Source organism: Notothenia coriiceps, unplaced genomic scaffold (assembly GCF_000735185.1).
Source record: "Notothenia coriiceps isolate Sejong01 unplaced genomic scaffold, NC01 NC01_scaffold00004486, whole genome shotgun sequence".
NCBI lineage: Eukaryota > Metazoa > Chordata > Actinopteri > Perciformes > Nototheniidae > Notothenia > Notothenia coriiceps.
In genome coordinates this window covers 434,589-452,125 of record NW_011337187.1, presented here as the reverse complement: position 1 = coordinate 452,125, position 17,537 = coordinate 434,589, and the positions used below count along the sequence as shown (strand labels likewise).

Below are 17,537 nucleotides of genomic sequence, written 5' to 3'. Positions count from 1 at the left end.
ATCATAATGACTTTTGTATGTCTGGCTGCTTTGTATTTTGGACTTTAAATACTTTTCAACTACATGGGGTGTCAAACTAAATTTCATCGCGGGCCACATTAAGCATTATGGTTGCACTCAAAGGGCCGGTTATAACTTTAAGAAATATACATATGTATAAAATATATCGAATGTCACGAAATGAGATGCATTGTGGGACATGTAGTTTATGTACAACGTGCTTCGGTAAAGCGGCATGTAACCGTATATTAAACGTATTATATTCTTTGCAAGCTCTTGCGGGCCACATCAAATGAAGCCGACCCTGCTGTAGACATACTGTGTGTCTCTGTGTGTTATCTACCTGTGTGTGCGCTGCCTCTGGTTGAGTGATGCCGTGCGTCCGGGGCTCTGCTGGCCCTGCTGGTTGTTCAGTCGGGCAGGGCTGGTCATGTAGTCGTTGGGCACTGTGGGAGGCTTCACTGGCTCCAGGGTCTTGTAGGATGTGTTGCGTCTGCAAAGATGGAAAGACATAATGAATCAAGGACAGGAATGATCATAATTCAATCTGCTATCAGAACTGCAAGGCCGTGTTCAGTAGACTGTAGTCCATCCTATCAGTTTACCCAGCTGGATGCAGCGAGCTAAAGGCTGGAGGTGAGGCACAGTTTACCCTGGGAAATTAATATCTCATTACTGCCGCTGTGCATCAGACGATGACATGCTTCATCAGGCCTGACACTGACACATAGTTCCAAGAATGCCTTTTGAGCCTTTTTTTATGGCTTCACTCACTTGAATGTTGTCATTTCAAATACTTTCCAAGCCAAAACCACATCACGACCACATGATGTTAGCTCGGTGTGGGCGGTCTTCTTTAAATGTTACTCTTCACCAAACATTCATTCATAAAAGAAAGCACAAATGCCCAAAAATAATCTTAAATAAATGCAACATGTACTTAAAACTGCATGTTCTTGTGTCGCCCCCACAACATCAACTTTGAAATGTTCAGTGTTTTATAATTAGAGGATTAGCCGTCCTTTCGTGGCGACTGAATGAAATCCTTACCCGAGCGTGCCACGCCCTGACATGGGAGGGCTCGGAGGCTTCTGCGTGGGCGGATTGGTCCGCGATAGTGTTCCTCCTCTGATAGTCTGATTGTTTCCATGTTGCTGTGGCAAGAAGAAAAAACACGTATTCAACAGACAAATGACTTCAGGCACTTATGTGACAGAAATAAAATGTTATAGGCTGCCCAGATTAAGACTCTTCGACACACAGATGTATATTTCAGTTGGTAATGTTTGAAGAGTTATGTAATGCCACCTTGGCTTATGTTTAACTCTTGCTGCTAATTGTAAGTTAGAAACCTCTGCGTTGTTTCAACCAGGCTACTCGCATAACACCAAATAACTAAAGCTTTAAAATTAGCAACATCTGGTTTTGCAGTATTTCAAATTACACATACATTTTCTGCAATACTTTATTACACACATAAGGATACGAGTTAAGCTTTGTCTGGGTAGCCTATAAGGATTTTGAATAATCTATAGAACATTTATAGACAACTACACAACATGTAAAGGACAACACACACAGTTGGTACAGTGACAAGCAGGGTGTTCTGGGAGAAGAGGACTACAGTACAAGTCTGTTAAAGGGAACAACATGGGAAATGACAATAATGATTACACATACAGGGGTTTGTTGTGAAAGGGAGTTGAACTGGGATCTATCAATATTACATTCTAGTAAAATGGGTCATGTGACAACCACACTTACCTTGGCTTTTAGCCACTTTTGAAGGCAAAGGAGAAAAAACAGGAGAAAGAGACAGAAACAGGGCATGTCAAAATGGCCATGTCCAAACGGATCAGTAGAAGTCAAAGTACAAGCGAGCAAAAAAAGTGGTATTTACACTGAGTAAACATTTAGCAAGGCCCAGGCAGGTCATTCTACCAGCTCCTGCCTGCTGCTCTTTTTCCTCAGACATACAGTGCCACACCCAGTACCAGTCAAACTACAAGCAAATCACTGGGATCTGTTGGCAAAGCTATTGTGCCCAATCAAAAACACATTTGATCTCGATCTGAAAGTGAATTTATCTTCGTAAATCAAAGGTTTGTTGCATATATATATGGATTTTAAGTCTACTAGGCATTCATTGGTTCATATTTTCTTTTGTACATATCCATGTTTAGATTCAATTTGAGATTATCACATCACCCGCAGCGATTAAAAACACCTTTGTACTTGGTCGGGCTGTTGTCAAAGAGAATATAAAGCCAACATAACAGTGGGGTTTGACAACTGCCGAGTCAAGTGGCTCATCTATAATGCAGCTTCCCTAGTGGCCTTTGCAGAAAGCATTGTAGCATCACAAGACCACAGTGAAAGCGTGAAGATGAAACCAAAAGCACATTCCTGGCAAAGGTCAGCATGAAGAGAGCTTTCTGCCTCTTTAAAAAGAGAGTAAAGCTCTGAATGGTACATTTCCCATTCAAATTTCACTCTCCCCGGGTTATCAGAGCCAGACGAGATTCAATTTTCAATCTAGGTCATGCTAGGAAGGTAAAAGCCTACTACAGCATTCTCTTATCTTCCCGGCTAAAGCTGTATCTGTTCAGAAACCAGAATGACAGCGTGGAAATGCTTGAATTATTTCAAAAGTTGAATCATGGGACGGACTCCGGTTCAGATTACGTTCATTATCAAGTCCAAAAAGGCTTAGCCTGCTGAGCTGGGGTGAAAATCTAAAGCAATGAAGTCTGTCAAAGTGGCTTGATTAGCAAGTAATCTTTCACTTAAAAAGGGATGCACCCCCTGAGCTTGGGTTTGTTGACAAGGATACATCCCAAAAAATAATCTGAAAAGATGACAAATGTGTTTGCACATCTGACTTTTCTTGCTGGTGTGACACATGACAGTTGCTAATGTTGAATTTGTTTGTGTTTTAACTCAGATTATAAATCTTAAACTCACACTTGCCATCAGCTCATACATTATTTGATTATTGGGTAATCAATTAGCAAGTATGTTTAAAATGTAAACCTCTTTTTATTGATTTACATTAGTTGAAACCCTTTTTTTCGCCAATCGTAATTAAATATTGATATGCTCTCTACTAATTGATCTTGTAATTGACTGGCTACACACAAGGGCTTTACAGGAAACTAAACATGAATCTGATCCAATATTACTGTATTTAACATGGTATGAATGAATCACTGTGTATTTGACCCTTCAGTTAGTCATCTCAAGAACAAGATAATAGTATTCTTTGGCATTTTTGGACAGGTGTAAGAGGAACAATAAGAACAAGCAGCCACAGTAAGTTGTTAGGTGGAGGTAACCATCTGTTTTTACAGTGCTTTCTATGGAAACATTTCTATCACTGTGTAGAAAATCAAATCTGATTTTTGTTGTGGCTGCACTACAAACGGACACCAATGCTGAACTGTTTCACCGTCTCTCCCTTTAAACTAACCTTTTAAACTCATAAACGAAAAAACACTACATGTCCGAGTAATGCTGTCAAACACCTGACATCGTCCCAGTTGACTAGATTAAACATCAGCTGACTGGAAGAATGAATTATCTTTGAAGCTCAAACATCACGCCACTGTCAAAATGCCTTGAGAAAACATCCTGATCGGTCAACTAAAGACATTTCATTTATTATTGATGTGACGCTAAGAGAAGATTATCTATCAGATGAATTTGAAAGTCTTTATTCTCTCAATCCATCTTCTTGCTACTTTGGATCTGAGAACAGCTTCTATTAAATCATTTATGTGAGCACTTTATTGTCTTTTCTCTGCACTAGAGCTCACGCCGTGGTGTTTAACTGTACAAACATTGTGTGAGGCCGTAAAACCAATTCAAAATGTACGCCAGTGTAAACACTCAGGCACATGCAAAGCGCTTCACAGTTAACTGGAGGCAATGGACATGATTTAAACTCCCATTCAAGTATTGATCCTGGTCAGTAAGTAAACCATGGCTATAGATATTCTATACAAGTCGGGTATCTGACAGCAGCCATCGTGGCATACTATATGAATGAATATGAAGTATTGATGTAAAATATTGATTGGCTCTTTGGGCTGTGACATGCATAGATGAAAGGAGGTGAGTGATATAAGTGTGTATCTGTGTGTGAGTTCCCCGTCACATTCACATACCAAATTTAAGAATAAAGAATCTACTGGGATTAGGCCCAGAGTAATATGCAATGTTCTTTTAATAGATGCATCAGACACTCTCAAAGCAGCCATGAAGCACGATGGTTTCAGTAATTTGACACTATTGAGCGATGACGTATTGCTATCCTGATTTTTAGAAGCTCTTTTGTTTATTCTAACACAGTAGAGTCAGGAATGTGGATGACTCACACGAGCCTCACAGGGATTCTGCTGGTTTTTTGCCCTGTGAGCATATAAACAATATGTTCTTAGAAATGAACAGGATATATAGACCATTCAAGATTATAAAAAGCATCAGAGTAGCTGCTAAATAGGTCGTGAGATTGTTTTGTCAACTACATAATCTGTTGATTTAAGCTTTTGATGAAGACTAATGTATACATTGTGTTTTTTTTAAACTCAAGTATTTTTTTTATATCTAGTTACTGTAACTCTCTCGTTAGCCTCCTTGAGAAGGCTGTGAGAAATGGTGATAGTAACTGTTTTTTGAATTGCTGTTGGAACTTTGGACAGTTTAGTCATAGCTTCATGATTTAAGGCCTTATGCTAAGCTAACATCCCTAATCTAGCTTCAGATTTAGCATAAAGACATGAGTCCCTTTTTAGAAAAAGAGGGAATTAATAGTTATTAAAATAACACCTCTTTCTTTTATAAAAGAAGCAACAGTTCATGTATGTCATAAAACATCTTCAAACTATTTGAAGTACAATTTGAACATTAATAAGCAGTGTAAACATGACCCCTTTGATGGGAACACACCCACATAAAAATATGTTACACCCCATCCTCCCACCATGACAGTACACAGTCAATTGAGAGTGACACAATGGCTTTTATCCTGCCTTTAATGCCCGTAACGCGGCGGTACGGTAATGGCGGCCCTCTAACTAGATCTATCTGAGAGTTGCAATTGATTGGCTGATTGATGGGGGAGAGAACGCTCAGGGGGGAGGGTAGAGAGGTCGCAAAAATGCCTTTGGCCATCAGGAAATGATGTCATTACCACCACCATAAGGATGACCCAGTGACCGCTAACGTGAGCTCTAATGGCAGAGTGGGAGTTAAAATGTCACACTTGGATTATCAGAGTGTATCACATCAAAATCAGCTTCTCCCCAAGCCTTTTAGATTGCACTGATGTGAAAATAAACTACAAATCGAATTCTAACAACATCATTCGTCTGCTAAGAGAAACTAGAGAACGAGATTACGAGGACGGTCCGAGGCCTAAGTGCCTTTAAAAACGTCTCACAAATCTGTCCTCCGCTCGCCCGTTTACAGATCATGCTAAGAATAGGGCCGTTTTCTGAAAGCTAGATGATGTAATCACTTTTTTTAGTTCATCTCCACCCCCGACCAGTTCCCACCAACCCACACTGAAACGTATTCCTGTAGGGTCAGAAGGGGTGCTTTCCGAAGATGAAAGAGATGGAGTGTGAGCCAGAAAACCAGGCAAACCTCCGGCAAGGAAGAGAGGAAGGGGGGAGGGAAGAACATGAGACATAGTGTAAGAACAGAAGCAGAATAACTAATGGAGTGGGCAATAATCTGATGAGGTAGCAGATCTAAAAGTCGAGAAAAACACCCCAAAAGTCTGGAACACTCACCTTGACACCATGGCCGACGTCATCCAATACATTGTAGTCAACAGGCTTCCTGATGTACCTGACAGGCCGCTCCATATTAGCCGGCGCTATGATCTTATGGGTCCTCGACGTGTTCTTGTTGGTGGTCAGGATCCCGATCTCCCGCCTGGCCACTTTCTCTTTATGGATGTCCACCGTCTGTAAATGACAGCGAAGACAGAAGATGTGATCGATGGTACGGCACAAAAAGGTCCTCTGGGATTCAATATACTCGTCATATAGCGTCTTAAGAAGATTTAATTTAATCATGAGGCCGTGCTTTTCATCACCGAGGTCGTAATCTTTTTACAACAGCCATTGCCCCGGACACTAATAACATTGATTGTGGTAAATGGAAGAGCCTGAAACCAATAATGGATGAAGCATGTGTTTCTGAACATATATTTGTGACCTCAAAGAAGAATTGATGAGATGAGTTTATTGACTACTGAATCTAGATTGTAGAAGACATTTGGCGGAAAGGAACCCTGCATTCAAACATCAAAAGTCATTGTGTATTAAAGTCATATCCTCCCAGATGTCTATTATTAGAAAAGGACTCTCTTTCATCTCCCTTTTTTCAAAATGCTAGAGCCAAATTGTGATGCATTATTTATACTCCTCGAAAGCACAGTGTTTTCCTACTGAAATTGCACCAATGTTCCATTAATTAGCCAGTCCCCTTTATACAAATGAATTAATTTAATAAATATGCATTAGAAAACCTTGAACACTACTGGCTCAGAATAATAATATAAACGTGTTACTGAATTCTAACAGTTGGGTTTTGATCCTGTTTACGGCTCAAAGATGTAAAGTTTCTTGTTTATATCTCACAAAAATATAAAATGAAGGTTTAATTGTTTGAGTTCAAGTGTTCCAAAAGGTCAACTGATGTTTTCAAATCTCTTGTTTTGTCTGACCAACATCCAAGATCCAGATATTCAAAAAATAAAAACAGAGAAAAGCAGCAAAACGGGCGGTGGTGGCGAAGTCGATAGGGACTTGGCTTGGCAACTGGAAGGTCACCAGTTCAAGTCCCGGCAAGACCAAGTGCTTCCGAGGTGTCCCTGAGCAAGGCACCGTTCCCTACACTGCTCCCCGGGCGCCGTTCAAAATGGCAGCCCACTGCTCCTAACACTACGATGGGGCAAATGCAGAGAAACAATTTCCCCACGGGTATTAATAAAGTATATAAAATAAAAAAATCCTCACTTTTGAGAAGCGGAGAGCAGCCCAGGAGCAGCTGCCCTTCCTCTGAGAGATGAAAGGCTGCAATGTCTGCTGAGGGTAGACCAGTAAAACGATGGTCTCTCGGGGGGGAAGGAGTCAGCGACCAGAGCCAACAGAGGAGTCCTTTCATGCCACAGGGATCTGGAGCAGCACTGAGGTCTGTCTCTGTTTCACTGTATAGCCTTCAAGTATCACTCAGTCCAGAGCGAGGGGGATCAACAACACTGGTGGATTTATGCGTTGTCCAGCAGTACAGTCCTCTCTGGACAATATCGAGTCTAATTTTAAACTGTGACATTAATAGTATTGTAGGCCTGAGAGCAGACAAGCTGTAGTGCAGTGCTTCTCAAACGTTTTTCAGTAATGTACCCCCTTTGAAATTTTTTCTTTCTAGCCAGGTACCCACTGGGACCGATCCCCCGAACAATCTTTTTGGATTAAAAAGCCCCTATATATCCATAATTACAATATAGTGATGTTCCCTCAGTGTGTGATTTATGAACTCCTTCGTGCATGCATTACAACAAACTAAGGATATTTTCATCTTCATGCATGAAAAAAAAACAACATAACATTTTTATAAAACAGATTTTTCCAATGAGTTTTTCAATTTAAGTAATATGTTTAACAAACCAATGAACAAAATTATATATTGTGAAAAACTATAAAATGCAATACACACAATTGATATGTTTATATGAGGACCCCCTTGGTGGTTCTAGGAATATTTTTATATAAAATTGTGTTTTCTATTTAACTTATTGTACTAAGATTATTTTTTTAATCAAGCATGGTATTTTTTTAATAAACTTTTTTTTAAAAATTTTAAAAAAATCTCACGCACCCCCTGCAGTACCCCAACGTGCCCCCAGGGGTCTGCGTACCCCCATTTGAGAATCACTGCTCTCGTGTATATTACAAAAAAATGATGCAAAGCCGATTTGAATTCTTACAAGGACATAAGACAGTGGATTGTTAAAACTGACAGAAAAAAAGAAGATCAATATTTCACAACAGGCAAAGTTACTCATACATAATTTCTCCCAAAGGTTTTTCCCATACAGACGGGAAACATCTGTTTGAATTAAGAGGGATGACAGAGCACTGACTTCTGTCATGTTTTTTTAACCTGCCAGAATACAATAGGCTCTTAATATAAAAAGAGGGCATTGATAAAGTTTTCCAAATGAGGCGAACAAACCAATGTTGGCAGCATGTGAAACTAGAGTGCAAGTCCTCCACTGTGAGTGCATTTGAGATATTCATTTGATTCCACAGTTAAGAGATAATTCCCAAACTGCCATGAATCATGATGCTCTGAAAAAAGCCCAAATCTTATCGGAGACTTTGTTTCCATTTGCAGGGTAGTAATGCTGATTGTAGGTCTGTTTTTACTTATCACTGAATTAATAGGACCACGATATCACAAGAAATGATGGGGAAGAAGCAGTTTTCCGACAAAACTCAAAAAGAGGAAACAACAAACCAATAAAAACCAACTCCTCCTCCACAAAAAAGTTTTTTTTAAATCATATATATATATATGCTAATTATGTAGCTAAACTTAGTAAGCATCCGGTCTTAGCTGAACACACTCCCCTTATCAGAGAGAAACGTGTGGACAAACATCATCGCAGCTGGCATAGGAGGGAAGTGAGAAGGCAACATGGTGTGAGTTAATCTCCTTCCTGTATGTCGAGAAAATAACCCTGCTCTAACAGTACAGGGTGATGATACAAGTGTTCTCAGAAGGGTGTATTCGACACCACCCAACGAAGAGCCACCCTGTCAAGAGCTCTGCTGAAGAACGTTAAGAAGATCTGACAAAAATGTAAAGGTCTGACCCAATGGGGAGCTCCAATGGCAACTTCATAGTTCGCTTCTTCCCTAAACAGCTTCTTCTTGACTTCAACTGGCACTAAACGGTGTTTACTTGATCCCAATGGTCCATCGGTTTGGTGGAAAGAGAATGAACTCAGAAGCTAAACTAAGAGGTGGATGATTCACATGTTTTCAACCACTGTCAACCATATGTCTGAGGCCTAGTGTGGGTGTTTTTCCAGAACATTGAGTAGTTTGGCTCTGGTGTTTGGCTTATCCATCAACCAGAGGCTTTTAGGATTTAAAGGGTCTCTCTTCATGATTCTTTTTCATCTTTTACTCACTGGCAACTCTTCCTTCCACTCAATTCTTCTTCTGAATCCTTTGTCTTCTCTCACTCAATATAACATTTCACTTTTGTTTTCCCCCCACACCCAGAGAAGAGTCACCCATCAATACAACTAGGGTTAGGATCTAGGTCATCTATCGCTGCCAACACCATTATCATCATCCACACGTTCTAGCCAGACGAATCCGGCCGATTACTTTGTACAGAAAGAGTTCTTCCCTTTTTGGGATACGAGTGAGTCAGCACAGTGGTTGCCACAATGACAGATCCTTGTTGTGTTGCTAGGAGCAACCAAAGCCTACATATGTGTGATTAATCTTTTCTTTATCCAGATTTTTGCCATTTTAGTTGCCCCTGCACTTGGACACGTTTTCCAGCTCTAAAAATGGGACACATTAGTCAGCTAATGTGATAGTTTGGGCTTCAACACCTAGGAATCTGATGTGATATCGTGTCACTCCAGAAAACATTGCCACGTTTGACAGGCTGGGCAGTCTAGGAGAGAGGATCTAGTTTTAGTTCAAACTAGGTTAGTTTGCCTTTAAATTCAATGCATCCTGACTGACTGGATGAAGCATTTCAAAATGGCAATCTAGAAAGGGCCACGCTGAAAAAAGAACAATTTTGGAGAAGGGAACTTTAACATTTTAAGGCTGAACTCTTTACAACCTAGTAAACTTACGTGATATAAAATGTATACAAGTAATTCAAAAATAACCTTTATTGTCTTCCATCAACAGCAGGTGTGTCCTGAACAATGACTCTTCCTCCATTGTGTATTGTTCTGTGTGTTTGTTGGCTCTCGTTTGACTGAAAGCTTGGACAATAAAAACGATAAAATGGAGATAAGAGTGCAGGCAATTTATTTGTATTGACACAATTCTTTGTGCACAGCTTTTTAGATATGGAAGTGAATGATAGATCTGAAAAGTGAAATTAGATTTCTTCCGCGATTAACTTATTTGACCTATCTTCCTCATACTGATTTAAAACTGCCTGATCAGGAGGTGTGTTGGTTTGGTTTTTGGGAATAGGGTCAAAGAATACGTCCACACATCAGCAGGAGGAGGGGCCTAAATCTCTCAGTCTACTGGAACAGGCAACTGATGCACCAGGAAGGGAATTTTGAAGATAATGTAACATGACAACTCCCCACCAGACGAACAGGATCAGAAGAAGAGAATAAAAAAAAGGGGAAAAACATGTCTGCAGACTTCGATATGGAATTGCCGGTTTCACTTCAACAACAAAAAGAAACAGCTTTTTCAGCGCGTTGGCAGATCGGCCTCGGGGTGATATGCTCAATAAAAAGCCAGCTATGCAGAAACGCATAGACAAACAAAAAAGCTGCACAGCATGTGTAGGCGTAGTGGGGAGCTTACACACTTCATGTGGAAAAGAGTACTAATAAACAAACACACCCAACATACAAATGTGTCTGTGTACATGTGTGGCTAGCCTGACCAGACCAATGTGCCAATGGTTAATTATAGAGGTCAACTGCATATGATTTTAAGACATGTTTTGCCAAACTCACAGCAAGGAATTTTCTTACTGCTCCTCTGAGATACCACACAACACTGAAAAGTAATCACGCTGTCCAAGGATTTTAGGACATGGACTTGTTTTACTGGCGTGTCATTTCATAAACCAGAACTACACATAATGATGAAATAAGACATGCCACAAGGTCTTATTAAAAGGCCATTCCTGGCTGACAGCTAAAATAATCTTGTTTTACAGCAGTTCAGGAATTAGAAATCCTTCTTCTGTGGGATTAGGAGAAGATAATAACTATGAAGAACACGTCTGTTAAACACATTTGAACTCCAGTATCAGGCTTACTGTGCAAGAGGATTTATCTCAATGGTTGGAGGCGCCAACAGGTGAAGACAGGCTGATGAGGACAAGAACGTTTCTCCTTCCCATATGTTACAGGACAAAGTTGACTCTGGAAAGCCCTGCTTCACGCTCACACTATAAATTACCAACGCTCACCCAAGAGAGCAGATTTGAAGGATTTGTTATGCTCGGTGTGTTCCAGGAGTTATTTCATTATGAAGTACTGCAAGTGCTGAAGTGTGCTTTTTCTGCTGCGCCCGCTTTCTCTCAACCTGCCTGTTGGCTTTAGCTAAAAAAAAAAATCTGTGTTGCCTGAAATAACTTCCTTTAGAGAAGGATCCTTAACAGGTTGTTTTTGATGAATACAGAAACCTAGACACTTTAAGAGCCTGGAAATGTGATTATCTGTCCGTGTCATTAAGACATTGCAGGGTTTGGTTGCATCAACATGCCCTGAAATGACTGTTGGTGGAGTTGTGACTGTTTCATCTAGGTTAAAAGGACAATCAAATCAATTGTAGAACTTCACACACTGTTGGTACCAACAATAATGGGCCTGCTCAGATTTATTGTGTTAATCTTTCATCCCATGACCCCACAGGTTGATCTGTGGACAGTCCAAACACCAGAAGCCACTGCTGTAAGGCACCTAGATTTGAACAAGTACATTTCCAGTCGCCTGGTTTCATTCTTGAGCCTGTCGGCATCTGTAGCTCCAAGTCTTTTGTTTCTCAATGTATTTGGCATGATTTGTCGAAACAGAACAATCCCACACTCCAAACCTTGCAACAAGCCAAGCTAACGCCTCTTTGTCTGGTCTGTTTCTCAGCGTGAGTACAGCCAGCACATCTGAAGCCTGTCATCTGGGAAGTCAAACTGTTGTCCAAAGGCCCTTCGGTGGGGCTGTTTGTATGATCAGTTAGAGCATCACATAGCATGACGGGGCTTCCATACACACTCGGAGCGAAAATGGGAGGTCAAACACCCCGTGGGGAGTTCTCCGTTTGGCAGCTTTTAGTTAAACATCCCTCAAAGAACAGATTTGTCTGGTAAATCATGTGTAGTAGGATAAAGCCAAAAGCGGAGGTTGTGAGAGGATTTTAATTGTGAAACCTTGGAAGGATTTTCTAACCCAGCTGGGAAAACGAAGAGCCAGTACAGCGTGCCAAGGTCGACACTTTGTTTGCTAACACAGCACATATGGGCCACTTTTGCCAATCTAACTTTTGGGCTGCAGCCAAACATTTTTCTGACTGAGCTATGAAGTTTACATATAAGCTGAGCGTGAGCCTACATAATGCCCCCACTTATGGCGCATTTCCACTACAGCGCGGAGCACGGTTTAAGCGTGCTGTGCCCGGCCCGTTTTTGGTTGCGTTTCCACTAGGCGTAGTTCCGGCTAGCGGGTACTTTTTCACAGTTTTCTGACTCTCCAAAATTGAGGTTCTTTCCGGCCAACAACCAGGCTGAGTATGCTAAACTAGTGAGAGAATCGCTGTCAACTACAACCAAATGAACATATTTTACCGTGATTTAATTGTAACACACGTTTCAAAATGATGCCGAAGTAACAACATCCTGATACCGGTTAGTACAAACCATGAATTAATGCTTTGACAAGTCTGCCGACAGACGGCAGGCGAAAAACCTTTCAAAATGCGTGTTTTCTGAATGGAGATCGGCTAAGCTAACGTTGTATGCTCCGACCGTCCACACACTCACAACAACGGCCTACAGACATAAATAAACCAGCGACTGTATTCGCCATGACACAGACAGTCTGTGGTTTGTACTTGTTTAACTTTTGTCTAGTTTCTGAACAGATACGAGGAGCTGTGAGCTCTGAGGGCTAACGGCTGATGTTGGTTTTGTGTTTCGCATTGAAGATGACGTCACGGCTCCGCCTACACTGCGTTACTATAGTTACTACCCCAGTTCCTAAACTGTAATGGAAACGCAGCATAAAGTGAGCCTGGCCTACCAAGGCCTAATTATACCGTACTAAGCCGTGCGAGGCCCTGCAGTGGAAATGCGCCATTAGATTCAGAGAACAAAAAAAGACAACAAACACCAACAGCTAAAACTCAACAGATTGTGACTTCAATAAGGGGGGATTGGTGTTTCCATGTCAGCCCTGTTTATACAGAGATGTCAAATAATTGCTTACATTATTCTTAAAAAGGGAGGAACTGCAGAACAGAGGTGTAGTGATTAGATCTAATTGCAGAGGGTTGTTAAGGGGGAAGGAATTCACTGGTAATGATGATGATGCTCTGCAGTAGGGAGGGGGGGTGAAGGGGAGAGCAAGAGAGGAAGTTACCACAGAGCAGAGGAGCTGATGATTCACTGAACATCAGTCATTTCACATTTAACCTCTATTCACGCAGGACAGAGAGCATGTGCTAGCACACTTCATATTTAGGGCGTGACACCTCACAATGAAACACACAGCAAGCTAATGCAGCAACAATGTTTAGGGGTATACCCATGGATGCTTAATCAAATGGAGATTAGACAGACTAATCAACACCTATTAAGTAACTTTTAGAAATGTATTTTGTCTATCTGACATTTTATGTTTTCAAATAAGAATGTGCTGTTTGTCCTCAGGTTTTTGGACTGTTTTGGTGATATAACACGAGTGACATAACAAGCCGATTCTGTCTTCGGGGGAATTTTGATTTGCCTTTCTCTCTGTTTTGTGACATTTAAAGTCTAAATAATTTTGGGTATTAATTAAAAAAACAGCTATCAACAGATTACAATTATTGTTTTGCTGAAGGGATAGTGTGTGAGTAAACATGTTCTAATACCGGAGGCGCTTTAACCTACACATTTGTGGCATTCTTATCCAAAAAAATTCATAGAATCAAAACAATTATAATTACTATTTTAAAAAACACTCAAAGCATCAAAGCATCAAACTGCTACAATTTTAATAATGGATTAACAATTACACCTGCCATCCAAAAATGGAAACCATTCTCTGGTTTAGGCTAAACAAATGTTAAAAACATTTTTATGTTTTACTTAATTTTAAACTATGAATATCGTTTTGGTACGGACAAAACCGGCAAGCAAAACGTTTCGAAGATGTCAAAATGGGCTCTCAAAAGATTTGGATTTTATTTAAATCTTTTCGATCCAAACATGCAAATTATTACATTTAAAAAAAAAAACATTGACATAAATAATGAAAATAACCTACACTAAATTTAAATAATTGATTTATTTTTAATGAAGAATTAAACTTTTTTCAATCTTAACTTGCTTTATCAGTCCCATCTTTTCATAACAGTTGAATAACTACTGCCCAGAGGCAATGGACCACACAAAGATTCTAACACAAACTCACATCGCAAAAAAACTCTGAAAACGGAAAGAGGCATCTAGAGTAAGTATACATATTCAACAGTGAAAGAAAATACAGACAAACTCTGCATTTCACAGCCAGGCAAGTGGGAGAGACCACCAGGAGAGGCAGGAGAGAGACCAACCAGTGGGATCAGCAGGAAACACAAGGCACGCACACACACACACACTCTCACAGAGACCTATAAGGCTTCATTTCCTGTTTGGATGAGAGCCATTCTTCTTCGACGGGAGGTCAAAATGCCACCACTGCAGCACACAATTCGAAGTCGATGCATGTGTGAGTTCCACACACACACACACACACACACACACACACACACACACACNTTTTCTCCATTAATCTCCATCACGTTGTTTCCATAGCAACAACAACTTCCATTTTGTATGGACATGCTTTTATTTTGAAGGAGAGTTAGCGCAGTTGACAGGAAGTTGTTGTTGCTATGGAAACAACGTGATGGAGATTAATGGAGAAAAAGTAATATCTACATATAAAGACGGAGAAAGTAAACGATAACGTTTATGGTTAAGTGTTAGCACCCCCCGAAGAGGCACAAGCTCTTACGTTGATATTGGAGATTTCAATAAATTCCCAAAAAAAAAAAACGAATATTCGGGTACAGCCCTAATACACAGACGCACATACTGACAATTGCGACCCATTGCACAACCCTCATGGTCAACATTTAAAAAGCATATTTCATTACATGTGAATGTTAAGAAGCTTAATGGACATAGGTAGGAATGAGTGCTTATGAACCCTGAATCTTCTACCAGAAGGTAAGAGCTGGAATTCTGGGTGGAGTATGTGGGTGGGATATTCTAGATCAACTAACTTTATGAAGAAAACACTCTTAAATCCTGCAAGTGAAATGGTAATCAACTTCGCTTAGCTTTTAACCGTGAGTAAGACAGGAACTGTGTGTGTTTTGTGAGTGAGGACTTTATATGCATAGGTGTGAGTGGTATTAGTGTTCCAGCTACCCCTTTGAAATGAATACTTATGGGTATAAAAGCATCTCTTCAAAATAAAACACAGTTCCCCTCCATGTCACACAGCTCACATCTCTTCTCTTAGTTCAGCTGTTTGGAGCACTTACGCACCTCTTCCTCCTCTCCGCTACACTAAATCCAGCATTTGTCTGACAAGGGTTTCTCACCGCTGCCTGAATCACATTGATATTAATATCTGTAAAAGCCTCTGATATAAAGTGCCGTTTAAAAAAACCCTAAGTCAACTGCAGCATGGAAACCGTTGAACATGGCTCTTGTTATACAGCAGTCTCCCCGTTCATCAAATTTGAGTTACGAGTGAGCCTCATTAGCTAAAAAGCCTTTAATGCTGACTGTGACACTCGTGAATATTACATAACTATTATATTTTCCTTACCCTCGCCTCAACTTCTGTTTCTTGCCCCTGTTTGTTTGCACAAAAGTAATTCTTCTACTTTGTATTGATGCCCCCCCCCAACGCCCTGCTGCAGATAACATTGTTGCCGCATCACTATTTGATTAAACAGGCTTAAAGTCAGCTTTGCTTATTCAGCCCATCCGTCTCTGCCATCCTCAGCTGAGACCTAAATTCAATATGTGTATTTTGCTTGCTCAATGACTCTTAAAGTACTTTTCTTATCTCAAAAATAATGATGACTTCTGCCACAGCGACTGGTTTATGATTTTGAAATACTTAATTGGGGCACTTAAAATACACCACGGAAAGAGAGGACTGTACAAAACCCTATATTTATACTGTGTTATTTTGCACCAGCAGGATATACATAGGCTGCCTGTTTCTCTGCTGAATATCTTTGTTCCTTTCATTTTGCAGTCTCAAAATAAGTGCCTTTTGAGACTCCAAAATACTTAAAATGTGGCTTTTTTTTTTAGGGTCATACACATTATTTGAGGACTGAAAGGACTGTATTTTGCACTCTCTGTGTAACCTCGCCAAATCGTTAAACCCGTAAACATGACTATGTTATTTCATGTAATAACGACCAATTTGTATCTGTTTAACTTCAATTGTGAAGCATCTCATAACCCATCCACAAGCTCAGAACTTCTTCTTTTATTTTACAATAGCTGAACATTTCGCCCCTGATGGTCCTTTTCAAAATATGTTGCAGTTAGGTCTGAATTTGGCATACAGCAACTGATCTGATTTCTCATCGTAAGATTATTATGGCAGATTACAGAAACCCTCATTCTGCTCTTTATGTGCTTCAGGTTATTTGAAGCCTTGATAACAATCTTCACTTTTCTTATCAAAGAGATTTCAATTTTATCTCGTGTTAGATTATGCTCCAGACTCATTTGTAAGTCTTGTCTTTCCGCTAATGTCTAGTCATATCACTTCAAAATCCACTTTTTTTTTAACTTTTTGTTCCTTTTACTGTGAACTGTGTCTTTTTCCTCACTGTCTCGAGGACATTTGGTAACCTGTGAGCGAGTGAGCTAGAGCTTTATAAAGCCTTCTCTGTGAGTTAGTTGATTTCTAAACAGCTCACTATGTGTGAGTGGTGGCTGAATGAGACAGGAAGGTGGAGAGATGGAGCTGAGTGCTTTTCTTTCAACGCGTTTCTGAAACAAAGACAAAAGCCGGGGGAAATATAAATGGGTTGGTGAAGGAACCGCTAACTTATAGAGGGATTAGAATGGATGAATTCAAAAGAATCAGATGGGGGAGTAAAGTACTACGTTCACTTCAAAAGAGGAATGACATTATATTGTTTAGCTCAGAAGACTCCCACTACCACCAACAACCTTCAGAGGGGAAACCCCTGCTGGTCTTGCCTACAGAGCCCCAGGGCCTGACTGACATGGATCAGAGAGGAAAGGAGAGAGAGGGGGATGATGGGAAAAGGGGATAAAGAAGAGATGTGGGGGGAGGTGACGTGGAAGCGGGTGCAAAGAGATGGAAGGAATCAGAGGAGACGGGGGTGAGGGGAATCACTTTACAGGCGAGGAGGGGATGAGAGGAAGAGGTCGAGGGATGGTAAGGGGTGAGAGGTGGGGAGACAGATCAGTTGAAAAGCAGGGATGAAAGAGGGGGGGAAAGGGAGAGATGGGGCGCGAGGGGCTGTGGATCAAGGCCAGAGAGAGAG

General features: G+C 40.6%; 1 protein-coding gene across 1 annotated transcript; it reads right to left on the bottom strand.

The window, feature by feature from the left end:
* Positions 1 to 339: 339 nt before the first annotated feature.
* LOC104942397 (abl interactor 1-like) lies at positions 340 to 6,132 on the bottom strand. Its single transcript, XM_010767618.1, has 5 exons — positions 6,124 to 6,132; positions 5,796 to 5,972; positions 1,765 to 1,779; positions 1,051 to 1,154; positions 340 to 493 (listed from the first exon to the last, which is right to left on the bottom strand). The coding sequence occupies exons 1-5, from the start codon at positions 6,130 to 6,132 to the stop codon at positions 340 to 342; spliced, it is 459 nt and encodes a 152-aa protein (XP_010765920.1).
* Between the last annotated feature and the right edge of the window lie 11,405 nt (positions 6,133 to 17,537).

Excerpts from the sequence above, each read along its gene's own strand:
- LOC104942397 (XM_010767618.1), bottom strand. Across the intron at positions 494-1,050 it reads TCAGGGCGTGGCACGCTCGG|ACGCAACACATCCTACAAGA; the intron begins GTAAGGATTTCA and ends CCATCTTTGCAG.